Source organism: Salmo salar, chromosome ssa05 (assembly GCF_905237065.1).
Source record: "Salmo salar chromosome ssa05, Ssal_v3.1, whole genome shotgun sequence".
In the NCBI taxonomy this organism is placed as follows: domain Eukaryota; kingdom Metazoa; phylum Chordata; class Actinopteri; order Salmoniformes; family Salmonidae; genus Salmo; species Salmo salar.
Genome location: NC_059446.1, coordinates 85,446,283 through 85,460,740, shown reverse-complemented (window position 1 = coordinate 85,460,740; position 14,458 = coordinate 85,446,283). Strand labels below are relative to the sequence as shown.

Genomic DNA, 14,458 nt, shown 5'->3' with positions numbered 1-14,458 from the left:
GGGATGTCTCATCTCTCTCTTTCTTTACGATGGGATGTCTCCATCTCTCTCTTTCTTTATGATGGGATGTCTCCATCTCTCTCTTTCTTTATGATGGGATGTCTCCATCTCTCTCTTTCTTTATGATGGGATGTCTCCATCTCTCTCTTTCTTTACGATGGGATGTCTCCATCTCTCTCTTTCTTTATGATGGGATGTCTCCATCTCTCTCTTTCTTTACGATGGGATGTCTCATCTCTCTTTCTTTACGATGGGATGTCTCATCTCTCTCTTTCTTTACGATGGGATGTCTCATCTCTCTCTTTCTTTACGATGGGATGTCTCCATCTCTCTCTTTCTTTATGATGGGATGTCTCATCTCTCTCTTTCTTTATGATGGGATGTCTCCATCTCTCTCTTTCTTTATGATGGGATGTCTCTCTCTCTCTTTCTTTACGATGGGATGTCTTCCATCTCTCTCTTTCTTTACGATGGGATGTCTCCATCTCTCTCTTTCTTTATGATGGGATGTCGCTCTCTTTCTTTCTTTACGATGGGATGTCTCCATCTCTCTCTTTCTTTACGATGGGATGTCTCCATCTCTCTCTTTCTTTACGATGGGATGTCTCCATCTCTCTCTTTCTTTATGATGGGATGTCGCTCTCTTTCTTTCTTTACGATGGGATGTCTCCATCTCTCTCTTTCTTTACGATGGGATGTCTCATCTCTCTCTTTCTTTATGATGGGATGTCGCTCTCTTTCTTTCTTTACGATGGGATGTCTCCATCTCTCTCTTTCTTTACGATGGGATGTCTCCATCTCTCTCTTTCTTTACGATGGGATGTCTCCATCTCTCTCTTTCTTTACGATGGGATGTCTCCATCTCTCTCTTTCTTTACGATGGGATGTCTCCATCTCTCTCTTTCTTTACGATGGGATGTCTCATCTCTCTCTTTCTTTACGATGGGATGTCTCCATCTCTCTCTTTCTTTATGATGGGATGTCTCCATCTCTCTCTTTCTTTACGATGGGATGTCTCATCTCTCTCTTTCTTTACGATGGGATGTCTCCATCTCTCTCTTTCTTTATGATGGGATGTCTCCATCTCTCTCTTTCTTTACGATGGGATGTCTCATCTCTCTCTTTCTTTACGATGGGATGTCTCCATCTCTCTCTTTCTTTATGATGGGATGTCTCCATCTCTCTCTTTCTTTATGATGGGATGTCTCCATCTCTCTCTTTCTTTATGATGGGATGTCTCCATCTCTCTCTTTCTTTACGATGGGATGTCTCCATCTCTCTCTTTCTTTATGATGGGATGTCTCCATCTCTCTCTTTCTTTACGATGGGATGTCTCATCTCTCTTTCTTTACGATGGGATGTCTCATCTCTCGCTTTCTTTACGATGGGATGTCTCATCTCTCTCTTTCTTTACGATGGGATGTCTCATCTCTCTCTTTCTTTACGATGGGATGTCTCCATCTCTCTCTTTCTTTACGATGGGATGTCTCATCTCTCTCTTTCTTTATGATGGGATGTCTCATCTCTCTCTTTCTTTATGATGGGATGTCTCCATCTCTCTCTTTCTTTATGATGGGATGTCGCTCTCTTTCTTTCTTTACGATGGGATGTCTCCATCTCTCTCTTTCTTTACGATGGGATGTCTCCATCTCTCTCTTTCTTTATGATGGGATGTCGCTCTCTTTCTTTCTTTACGATGGGATGTCTCCATCTCTCTCTTTCTTTACGATGGGATGTCTCCATCTCTCTCTTTCTTTACGATGGGATGTCTCCATCTCTCTCTTTCTTTATGATGGGATGTCGCTCTCTTTCTTTCTTTACGATGGGATGTCTCCATCTCTCTCTTTCTTTACGATGGGATGTCTCATCTCTCTCTTTCTTTATGATGGGATGTCGCTCTCTTTCTTTCTTTACGATGGGATGTCTCCATCTCTCTCTTTCTTTACGATGGGATGTCTCCATCTCTCTCTTTCTTTACGATGGGATGTCTCATCTCTCTCTTTCTTTATGATGGGATGTCGCTCTCTTTCTTTCTTTACGATGGGATGTCGCTCTCTTTCTTTCTTTACGATGGGATGTCGCTCTCTTTCTTTCTTTACGATGAGATGACGCTCTCTTTCTTTACGATGGGATGACGCTCTCTTTCTTTCTTTACGATGGGATGTCGCTCTCTTTCTTTCTTTACGATGGGATGTCGCGCTCTTTCTTTCTTTACGATGGGATGTCGCTCTCTTTCTTTCTTTACGATGGGATGTCTCTTTCTTTACGATGGGATGTCGCTCTCTTTCTTTACGATGGGATGTCGCTCTCTTTCTTTACGATGGGATGTCGCTCTCTCTCTTTCTTTACGATGGGATGTCTCCGTCTCTCTCTTTCTTTACGATGGGATGTCGCTCTCTTTCTTTACGATGGGATGTCGCTCTTTCTTTACGATGGGATGTCGCTCTTTTTCTTTCTTTACGATGGGATGACGCTCTCTTTCTTTACGATGGGATGACGCTCTCTTTCTTTACGATGGGATGACGCTCTCTTTCTTTCTTTACGATGGGATGACGCTCTCTTTCTTTACGATGGGACGACGCTCTCTTTCTTTCTTTACGATGGGACGACGCTCTTTCTTTCTTTACGATGGGACGTCGCTTTCTTTCTTTACGATGGGACGTCGCTTTCTTTCTTTACGATGGGACGTCGCTCTTTCTTTACGATGGGACGTCGCTCTTTCTTTACGATGGGACGTCGCTCTTTCTTTACGATGGGACGTCGCTCTTTCTTTACGATGAGATGACGCTCTCTTTCTTTACGATGGGATGACGCTCTCTTTCTTTCTTTACGATGGGACGACGCTCTCTTTCTTTCTTTACGATGGGATGACGCTCTCTTTCTTTCTTTACGATGGGACGACGCTCTCTTTCTTTCTTTACGATGGGACGTCGCTCTTTCTTTACGATGGGACGTCGCTCTTTCTTTACGATGGGATGTGTCTTTCTTTCTTTACGATGGGATGTCTCCATCTCTCTCTTTTTTGATGGGATGTCTCTCTCTTTACGATGGAACGTCTCTTTCTTTACGATGGGATGTCTCTCTCTTTACGATGGGATGTCTCTTTCTTTCTTTACGATGGGATGACGCTCTCTTTCTTTCTTTCTTTACGATGGGATGACGCTTTCTTTCTTTCTTTACGATGGGATGACGCTCTCTTTCTTTCTTTACGATGGGATGACGCTCTCTTTCTTTCTTTACGATGGGCCGACGCTCTCTTTCTTTCTTTACGATGGGACGACGCTCTCTTTCTTTCTTTACGATGGGACGACGCTCTCTTTCTTTCTTTACGATGGGACGTCGCTCTCTTTCTTTCTTTACGATGGGACGTCGCTCTCTTTCTTTACGATGGGACGTCGCTCTTTCTTTACGATGGGATGTGTCTTTCTTTCTTTACGATGGGATGTCTCTTTCTTTCTTTACGATGGGATGTCTCTCTCTCTTTACGATGGGATGTCTCTTTCTTTACGATGGGATGTCTCTCTCTTTCTTTACGATGGGATGTCTCTCTCTTTATTTACGATGGGATGTCTCTATTTCTCTTCTTTTTTTATGATGGGATGTCGTTGGCCAATAAAAGCAATGAGCTCAAGGACTGTTTCCAACATGTCTTGATAGTGGTGTCTCTGTCCCTCTCTCTGTCTCTACTGGCCAGGACCTGAAATGATAACCACTGAGTTTCTGACACCACTTAAATGTTATTTTCCCTAGCTCTGTTGATCCCTGATAATAATTTGGCGTTTTGATTAGAGGGCTTTGCATCCCACCTGGAAAAGAATCTATGTTAAACACTGGCTCATCAAGTGTTCTCTTGTCAGTCTGAATGCTTCTCCCTGGTACGCTCTGTGGGCACACCACCCCTCAGGAAGCACGGAGGAGAGCTGTGTGTGAATCCATTGTGGTTCCTTTTGATCCTCACCACCTTGGTTTGGGGCATGGGGGGGCATCAACTGTCTACTGCCTGTCTCTGGGGGGGGAATCAACTGTCTACTGCCTGTCTCTGGGGGGGGGGAATCAACTGTCTACTGCCTGTCTCTGGGGAGGGGGAATCGACTGTCTACTGCCTGTCTCTGGGGAGGGGGAATCAACTGTCCACTGCCTGTCTCTGGGGAGGGGGAATCAACTGTCTACTGCCTGTCTCTGGGGGGGAGGAAGAATCAACTGTCTACTGCCTGTCTCTGGGGAGGGGGAATCAACTGTCTACTGCCTGTCTCTGGGGGGGCGGCATCAACTGTCTACTGCCTGTCTCTGGGGGGGGGCATCAACTGTCTACTGCCTGTCTCTGGGGGGGCATCAACTGTCTACTGCCTGTCTCTGGGGGGGGCATCAACTGTCTACTGCCTGTCTCTGGGGGGGGCATCAACCGTCTACTGCCTGTCTCTGGGGGCATCAACTGTCTACTGCCTGTCTCTGGGGGGCATCAACTGTCTACTGCCTGTCTCTGGGGGGGCATCAACTGTCTACTGCCTGTCTCTGGGGGGGCATCAACTGTCTACTGCCTGTCTCTGGGGGGGGCATCAACTGTCTACTGCCTGTCTCTGGGGGGGGGCATCAACTGTCTACTGCCTGTCTCTGGGGGGGGGGCATCAACTGTCTACTGCCTGTCTCTGGGGGGGGCATCAACTGTCTACTGCCTGTCTCGGGGGGGCATCAACTGTCTACTGCCTGTCTCGGGGGGGCATCAACTGTCTACTGCCTGTCTCTGGGGGGGCATCAACTGTCTACCTGTCTCTGGGGGGGGCATCAACTGTCTACTGCCTGTCTCTGGGGGGCATCAACTGTCTACCTGTCTCTGGGGGGGCATCAACTGTCTACTGCCTGTCTCTGGGGGGGGCATCAACTGTCTACTGCCTGTCTCTGGGGGGGGCATCAACTGTCTACTGCCTGTCTCTGGGGGGGGCATCAACTGTCTACCTGTCTCTGGGGGGGGGCATCAACTGTCTACTGCCTGTCTCTGGGGGGGCATCAACTGTCTACCTGTCTCTGGGGGGGGCATCAACTGTCTACTGCCTGTCTCTGGGGGGGGGCATCAACTGTCTACTGCCTGTCTCGGGGGGCATCAACTGTCTACTGCCTGTCTCTGGGGGGGCATCAACTGTCTACCTGTCTCTGGGGGGGGCATCAACTGTCTACTGCCTGTCTCTGGGGGGCATCAACTGTCTACCTGTCTCTGGGGGGGGCATCAACTGTCTACTGCCTGTCTCTGGGGGGGGCATCAACTGTCTACTGCCTGTCTCTGGGGGGGGCATCAACTGTCTACTGCCTGTCTCTGGGGGGGCATCAACTGTCTACCTGTCTCTGGGGGGGGCATCAACTGTCTACTGCCTGTCTCTGGGGGGGGCATCAACTGTCTACCTGTCTCTGGGGGGGCATCAACTGTCTACTGCCTGTCTCTGGGGGGGCATCAACTGTCTACCTGTCTCTGGGGGGGGCATCAACTGTCTACTGCCTGTCTCTGGGGGGGGCATCAACTGTCTACTGCCTGTCTCTGGGGGGGGCATCAACTGTCTACTGCCTGTCTCTGGGGGGGGCATCAACTGTCTACCTGTCTCTGGGGGGGGGCATCAACTGTCTACTGCCTGTCTCTGGGGGGGCATCAACTGTCTACCTGTCTCTGGGGGGGGGCATCAACTGTCTACTGCCTGTCTCTGGGGGGGGGGCATCAACTGTCTACTGCCTGTCTCTGGGGGGGCATCAACTGTCTACTGCCTGTCTCTGGGGGGCATCAACTGTCTACTGCCTGTCTCTGGGGGGGGCATCAACTGTCTACTGCCTGTCTCTGGGGGGGGCATCAACTGTCTACTGCCTGTCTCTGGGGGGGCATCAACTGTCTACTGCCTGTCTCTGGGGGGGGGCATCAACTGTCTACTGCCTGTCTCTGGGGGGGCATCAACTGTCTACCTGTCTCTGGGGGGGGGCATCAACTGTCTACTGCCTGTCTCTGGGGGGAGCATCAACTGTCTACCTGTCTCTGGGGGGGCATCAACTGTCTACTGCCTGTCTCTGGGGGGGGGCATCAACTGTCTACTGCCTGTCTCTGGGGGGCATCAACTGTCTACCTGTCTCTGGGGGGCATCAACTGTCTACTGCCTGTCTCTGGGGGGGGCATCAACTGTCTACTGCCTGTCTCTGGGGGGGCATCAACTGTCTACCTGTCTCTGGGGGGGGCCATCAACTGTCTACTGCCTGTCTCTGGGGGGGGGCATCAACTGTCTACTGCCTGTCTCTGGGGGGGGCATCAACTGTCTACCTGTCTCTGGGGGGGCATCAACCGTCTACTGCCTGTCTCTGGGGGGGGCATCAACTGTCTACTGCCTGTCTCTGGGGGGAGGCATCAACTGTCTACTGCCTGTCTCTGGGGCTGAGGGAGGGAGGGTACTGTTAGCCGGAGAGGGAGCCCAGCCTTCATCCTGGCAGGATATCCCTGCTTTGTGTGGCTCCCTCCTTTCCTGTTGGAGGGGGCTGGTGACCAGGTGTGGCCTGCCTGCCTTCCCCACTGGCCTTGAAGTCCAGGGCCTCAGCCCAACACCTGCCATGTTTCATCCATGGCCTCCATGGTGTGGCTGATACAGCCTCACTTCCTTTGATCTGGGCCTTTTAGCTCCAAGAAATGGCTGCTGCCTGCTGCTGTCTGCCACAGCTGAGAAAATGACAGTAGCTATAACCCAGACAGACTGCTAGCCGACCGTTGAATCCACGGCCGAACCAAGCTAGTCAAACCAAACGTGACTGTTCTATAGACTGACATGTTCCCTGACCTCTCTCGTGTGTGTGTGTGTGTGTGTGTGTGTGTGTGTGTGTGTGTGTGTGTGTGTGTGTTTTTCCACAGTTCTCTACTAAGACAGCAGAGGCAGACACATCCAGTGAGCTGGCCAAGAGGAGCAAGGAGACGTTCCGGAAAGAGGTGAGTCAACGTCCATATCTGTCTTCCTGTGATTCCTCCTCAACTACACATGGCCAACAGTATGTGGATATCTTGCTCATCGAACATCTCATTCCAAAATCATGGGCATTAATATGGAGTCGTCCCCCCCCTTTGCTGCTATAACAGCCTCCACTCTTCTGGGAAGTCTTTCCACTAGATGTTGGAATATTCCTGCGGGGACTTGCGTCCATTCAGCCAAGAGCATTAGTGAGGTCGGCACTGATGTTGGGCGATTAGGCCTGGCTCACAGTTGGCGTTACAATTCATCCCAAAGGTGTTGGATGGGGTTGAGGTCAGAGCTCTGTGCAGGCCAGTCAAGTTCTTCCACACCGATTTCGACAAACCATTTCTGTATGGACCTCACTTTGTGCACGGGGCATTGTCCTGCTGAAACAGGAAAGGGCCTTCCCCAAACTGTTGCCACAAAGTTGGAAACACAGAATCATCTAGAATGTCATTGCATGCTATAGTGTTAAGATTTCCCTTCACTGGAACTAAGAGACCTAGCCCAAACCATGAAAAACAGCCCCAGACTATTATTCCTCCTCCACCATACTTTACAGTTGGCATTATGCATTGGGTGGGACAGGTAGTGTTCTCCTGGCATCCGCCAAACACAGATTCTTCTGTCAGACTGCCAGATGGTGAATTGTGATTCATCACTCCAAGTGACGCTTGGCCTTGCACATGGTGAACTTACACGGAACCCAAACCGGCTGCGCATGCGCCATCGTGCACACATTTATTTTGTCCCCCCCCACACCAAACACGATCACGACACCCAGGTTAAAATATCAAAACAAACTCTGAACCAATTACATTAATTTGGGTACAGGTCGAAAAGCATTAAACATTTATGGCAATTTAGCTAGTTAGCTTGCACTTGCTAGCTAATTTGTCCTATTTAGCTAGCTTGCTGTTGCTAGCTAATTTGTCCTGTGATATAAACATTGAGTTGTTATTTTACCTGAAATGCACAAGGTCCTCTACTCCGACAATTAATCCACACATAAAACAATCAACCGAATAGTTTCTAGTCATCTCTCCTCCTTCCAGGCTTTTTCATCTTTGAACTTACATGGTGATTGGCATCTAAACTTTCATAGTATTACTACACCGACCGGCAACACAGTTAGTCTTTCAGTCACCCACGTGGGCATAACCAATGAGGAGATGGCACGTGGGTACCTGCTTCTATAAACCAATGAGGAGATGGGAGAGGCAGGACTTGCAGCGCGATCTGCGTCAGAAATAGAACTGATTTCTATTTTATCCCATGGTAACGCAGACGTTCGTTGGTGCGCACGAGCAGTGTGGGTGCAATAATTGAATAACATAGATTTCTACATTTATTTTGCAACGCTCGCGCACGCGATACGAGCGGAGCAGTCGGCCTATTAGGCTTGTGTGCAGCTGCTCGGCCATGGAAACCCATTTCATGAAGCTCCCGATGAACAGTTCTTGTGCTGACGTTGTTTCCAGAGGCAGTTTGGAAGTAAGTAGTGAGTGTTGCAACAGTGGACAGACATTTTTACGTGCTTCAGCACTCGGCTGTCCCGTTCTGTGAGCTTGTGTGGCCTACCACTTCGCAGCTGAACCTAGATGTTTCCACTTTACAATAATAACAGCACGGGGAAGCTCTAGCAGGGCAGAAATTTGACGAACTGACTTGTTGGAAAGATGGCATCCTATGACGGTGCCACCTTGAAAGTCACTGAGATCTTCAGTACGGCCATTCTACTGACAATGCTTGTCTATGGAGATTGCATGGCAGTGTGCTCAATTTTTATACACCTGTCAGCATCGGGGTGTGGCTGAAATAGCCAAATCCACTAATTTGAAGGGTCCACATACTTTTGGCCAGTGTATGTATTTTGTCAGGCACCTTGGCGGAGAAGGGCCAAGGTGCCTCCCCTCCTGAGCTTCTCAAATGCGTTTTGAGAAGGATGCAAAGAGAGAGAATGTGAGGAATAAAGGAAAGATGCATTGAGAAACAGCCTCAATGTCCTATTTACTTGTGTTCTACATGTCTTTAAATGTGTATTCTATATATCTATCTATCTTTTATTTATTTTTATTTAATATATATATATAGTCAGAAGTCAGAAGTTTGGACACACCTGCTCATCCAAGGGTTTTTCTTTATTTTTACTAATGCCAAGAGTGTGCAAAGCTGTCAAGGCAAAGGGTGGCTCCTTTTGAAGAACCTTTGAAATATAAATTTTATTTAACACTTTTTTGGGGGGGTTACTACATGATTCCAAATGTGTTTATTTAATAGTTTTATGTCTTCACTATTATTCTACAATGTAGAAAATAGTAAAAAATAAAAAAAAAACTAGAATGAGTAGGTGTGTCTAAACTTTTGACTGGTACTGTACATGCATGCATTTGGAAAGTATTCAGACCCCTTTTTCCACATTTTGTTAGGTTACAGCCTACAGCCATTTTGTTAGGTTACAGCCTACAGCCATTTTGTTAGGTTACAGCCTACAGCCATTTTGTTAGGTTACAGCCTACAGCCATTTTGTTAGGTTACAGCCTACAGCCATTTTGTTAGGTTACAGCCTACAGCCATTTTGTTAGGTTACAGCCTACAGCCATTTTGTTTAAATGGCCTTTCTTTCATTAACACTTGCACTAGTCTTACTAGCTCGCTCTGACATTGAGAAAAACATTTACTTACCAGGGTTGGATATTAACGGTTGTCCACTTGCCCCGGGGCAAGTAAAAAACTAAGTTGGACAAGCGGATTATACACTGAGTGTACAAAACATTAGGAACCCCCTGCTCTTTCCATCAAGTTTCCCATGTGTATCAAGAATGGTTCACCACCTAAAGGATATCCAGCCAACTTGACACAACTGTGGGAAGCATTGGAGTCAACATGGGCCAGCATCCCTGTGGAACGCTTTCCACACCTTTAAGTTGTCTGAATGGACAAGTTTAAAAAAGAACAATCTCAAACAATTAGTCTACTCCGATCAGAAAGGGATGGAAGGTGTCCTCAGGATGCGATGTTTTACTCTCTGTCCTACCGGTCTCTGCAGAGCTTATCAGAGTATAATTATAGTAGGCCTGTGTTGACGGGCACGAACACTCTTTCAATTCTGTATTTGCGATAGATTTTATTTTTTTTAGATCAAAGCCGCGTTTGCATATTTGACAAGTGGCTAAAAAAGTTCCAAGTTAATGTCAAGCCCATCTTACTGAGATATGTGGTTGTCCCACCTAGCTATGTTAAGATGAATGCACTTGTAAGTGGCTCTGGATAAGAGTGTCTGCTAAATTACTGAAATGTAATGAATGTCATCTCTACATGATCGATTTGACCTCTTATTTCCTGTGTTTAGATGTCCCAGTTCATTGTGACCTGCTTGAATCCGTTCCGGAAACCAGACTGCAAACTGGGACGCATTGTCAACACTGAGGATTTCAAACACCTTGCCAGAAAGGTAGGGGGGGGGGGGGTGGAAAGCAATCATTTGTATTTTATTGTCTCAAACCATGCAAAACATGAACCTCTCCCAACAGTCAGAGTATTGAATTAATGTCCTGGATAGCAATTAACTTGAAAGGATAAAGGTATTCCCCTTCACATCTCACTGATGCTCTTCCCCCAGACCAGAACTAAACGCCTGAACCTTCAGCTCCCACTGCTTCTAGTTGTTTCCCAAATGGCACCCTATTCAAAAGTAGTGCACTATGTATTGGAAATGGTGCCATTTGGGAGATTCTCAGTCAATGTTCAGCCAGCATTTTTTTTTTTCAAAGGGCAGAAAGCACTGTTTTTTTCCCCTCAAGTAGTTTTGAGTGTTCCTCTGGGTTGACAACCACAACTCGGTGGGGACTTGTTTAAATGGAGAGCCATTTGGACACACCACTTCTCTTGAGCACATGGTCACAATAAACAAAAGAGAGGCCAAGTAAACTGGCATGTTCAAAATTTTATTTAATACCGTGCAGAACAAACCCTTAAAGCAGAACCTCTTAAACTAGACGCTAGCTAACGTTTTGGATTGACTCGTTTTATATAGAGGGCTGAGATTTTTGGGATGCAGCCCTGGCATTTGACTGTCTACATTTTAGGAGGAGAACAAAGCTCATGAAATGGATCAGTCAGAATGAAAGCCTCATCTCTTCACAGTGTGACCTATTCTTCCTTTTGATGGAGCTAGTTTCACTTTTGTTGTTGCAGGGTTGTAAAATTCCCATAACTTTCCAGGTTTTCCAGAAATCATGTTTGGAAGATTCACGGAATCAGGACGGAATTAGCAGAATCCTCAAACCAGGATTCTAGAAAACTTGGGAATTATGGGAAAGTTACCCATTAGCGATTTTGCAATCCGATGTTGTTGTCAGGAGAAACATCTAACTTCCTTTTCTTCTGTCCTTTTCTCCCCCTTTCTATTCCTCCAGCTAACTCACGGCGTGATGAACAAGGAGCTGAAGTCCTGCAAGAACCCAGAGGACCTGGAGTGCAACGAAAACGTCAAGCACAAGACCAAGGAGTACATCAAGAAATACATGCAGAAGTTTGGCAACATCTACCGGCCCAAAGAGGACACTGAGCTGGACTAACACTGCTGACTGGAGGAACAGAACGGGGATCAAGACTTGAAAATATGATTAGGCTACAGTTGTTTGGGGCCCACAATCGGTGAAAGGAGACACACTGAAACCCAGTTTAAAGTCAAGTCACGCTGGGAAACTGAACTGTGGAGGTGGGATCGCTCCAGACACATATTTATGAGGAGGACATGTTTATGTTGACTAAGACTGTGTCTTAAACTGATGCCTTGAAGGCTTGCCGCGCGCCCACTGACTAGTGGGAGGGGACTAGTGGGAGGGGGGCGAGAATCATGACGAGGAGGGAGGTGTCTCCCAAGGGGCGGAGGCTCCAGGTGAAGTGTCCACAGAGAAGTGTGCGACACCTAGGCTGCGTCTCAACTAGCACCCTATTCTCTATGTGCCCTATGTAGGGAATAGGGTGCTGTTTGGCACTCAGACCCAGAGAGGGGTGCTACATTAACCTATAGTGTCACTATTATGTTAGCTTTCTACATTTTTTTCCAGTTTAACTTTCTTACCTAACTAACAATGTTTTCAAATCTTATTTACATATTCTCTTTAGAACTCTTCCTCCCTTGTCTGAAAAGGATTCATGAAAGACTTGGACATAACATCATTTTAAATGGCTCTTCAATGTTTTTCCACTGTTGGGATGTTGCTGTATGAAGTCCAGCAGTGGTAATTAACTGGTCAAAATGGAACAGTGTAAAGAAAGACAAAATCTCTGTTTTTCCATATGACTGGCTTTCCTCTGGTGCGCCCGCCTGCCACACCCCCCAAGCCAGCCATTGACTTGATTAGGGTATCTGGTGCTGCTTTTAGGTGGGCTGTGATAGTCCAAGCTTTCTACTCTCCAAGCCCTCCCTGCCTTCAGACCACAATCCTCCGGAGCCTCTGTTATATGAATGCTTGATGGAGGCTGGGTTCGGTTCGGATGGAGGCTGGGTTGGGTTGGGTTCGGATGGAGGCTGAGTTCGGTTCGGATGGAGGCTGGGTTCTGTTGGGATGGAGACTGGGTTCTGTTGGGGTGGAGGCTGGGTTTTGTTGGGGTGGAGGCTGGGTTTAGTTGGGGTGGAGGCTCGGTTCGGTTCTATCGTTCTGACTGAATTCCTCCATGGCTGCTTACCAAATAGCACCCTATTTCCTATATAGAGCACTACTTTAGACCAGAGCCCATAGGGGAATCCTAGCGTGCACTACTTTAGACGAGAGCTCTATGTAGGGAATAGTGTTCATTTGGGACATAGTCCATGTTCCAATGCTCCCTCCCTGAGTAAATCTTTTTATTTTATTTTTTACAAAAATTGAAGAATGAACTTTATTATGGAGCTTGTTCTCTTCAGTCGGCCTACTTGTCTGACTGTATCAAGTAGTGGGTTGGACGGACGGACGGACGGACGGGGCCTTCAAGAGGACTTAGTGGTGAATAAGGAACAGCAGGGGATGGGGAAACTGATTGATGTTTTTGTCTTTAATTAACTTGTACTATGAAGTGAACAGGATTTGGATGCTATCAGACACACATGATGCTTGTGTGTCAGTCAGTCTGTACCTCGTTCTGTTTCAACCCCCCCCCCCTCCACAATGGAGTGTAGCGTTGTAATTTTAACTCTATTTCACCTTGTCTTTCTCTTTTTTTACTATTATAATTCCTTTAGACGGGCATCACAGAGTGTGCTGTCGTCTTGTTGCTACACAAGCTGTTTTACTCCTTAGTCTCCGGGGTAACAAGGTTTGTGTCCTGTCGTCAGGGTTACCGGGTCGTTGATCATTTGGGTAACTCTCACACCACCATTTAAATTGCATTAAAACCATGTTCAAACACACACATGTATTATAGTGCTTCATATGTGAATATATTGAGAAATAGTTTGAGCATGTTTAGGTAAGCACAGTCTTTGTAAAAGGATGGACTGTTGGTCCGTGATACACCTGGCTATTGCCAGGTTATAAGTATACCAAACACAGGTGAATGAAGGGGGAGGGTCGAAGTGACTTCCTGTGTAAGCTGAAGCCAGGATTCCAGCCATTCACAGCCTCTTGTTCGTTTGATTTTGGTGGTGGGGGTTGCAGCATTTTTCTGTTTTGTTTATGAGACAGATTTATTTTTATTTTTTTGGTATGTACAAAATGAGTTTCACCCCAACTCTACTGTAAGTACTGTGCAAGCACATTGTCATACTGAGTGTACAAACATTTTAAAAGAAAAATAAAGTTTTTGTAAAAATGTGTATTCCATTTTCACCTTGCACACTATTGAAACATTTCTAGAGAGTTTACCCAGAACCAAATGAGAAGTACCTGCATACCACCCAATCCCCGTTTCCACTGTTTATGTACTTACCCCTTCAATACAGGATGCTGGCTACATCCCAAATGGCACCCTGTTCCCTATTTAGTGCACTACTTTTGACAAGATGTAGATGCCCTGTTTACTGATTTGAAATTTGTATGCTGAACAAAAATATAAATGCCACATGCAACCATTTCTAATATTTTACTTAGTTACAGTTCATATGATGAAATCAGTTCATTAGGTGCCAATCTATGGCTTTACATGACTGGGAATACAGATATGTATCTGTTACAGTGGCGGTCAGTGCACTATGAGGGAGCACTTTTCTTTTTCATGAGCATGACCTTATTTCTATTACAGCATATTGGATGACTGTCATTTATATTCCATTCGCCCAGTTCAATGTAACGTCGATGGGTTTAGGCTACTACATGATAGTCAAATGTTCTCTATACCCATCATGAGGTTGCTACAACCTAGCCAATGAATGAAAGTTTCCAACGTAGGCGCACACAGGTCGAGATACAAATGTAAGATGACAGTGACACATTCAATACTGCCTTGCACACTCTTGCCTGCATCTAGCTGATCTAGGGTGTAGTCATTAGTCCAACAGTTGCAAACGA

At 46.5% G+C, this 14,458-nt stretch overlaps 1 protein-coding gene across 1 annotated transcript in view; it reads left to right on the top strand.

The window, feature by feature from the left end:
* The window catches only part of LOC106606040 (histone-lysine N-methyltransferase SETD2), a 47,385-nt gene extending 33,618 nt beyond the window's left edge, over positions 1 to 13,767 (top strand). The window contains 3 exon segments of the mRNA XM_045719233.1: positions 6,869 to 6,943; positions 10,318 to 10,419; positions 11,384 to 13,767. Of these exon segments, the coding sequence (XP_045575189.1) occupies positions 6,869 to 6,943; positions 10,318 to 10,419; positions 11,384 to 11,545 (339 nt within the window). The 3' untranslated portion in view covers positions 11,546 to 13,767.
* The last annotated feature ends 691 nt before the right edge of the window (positions 13,768 to 14,458 follow it).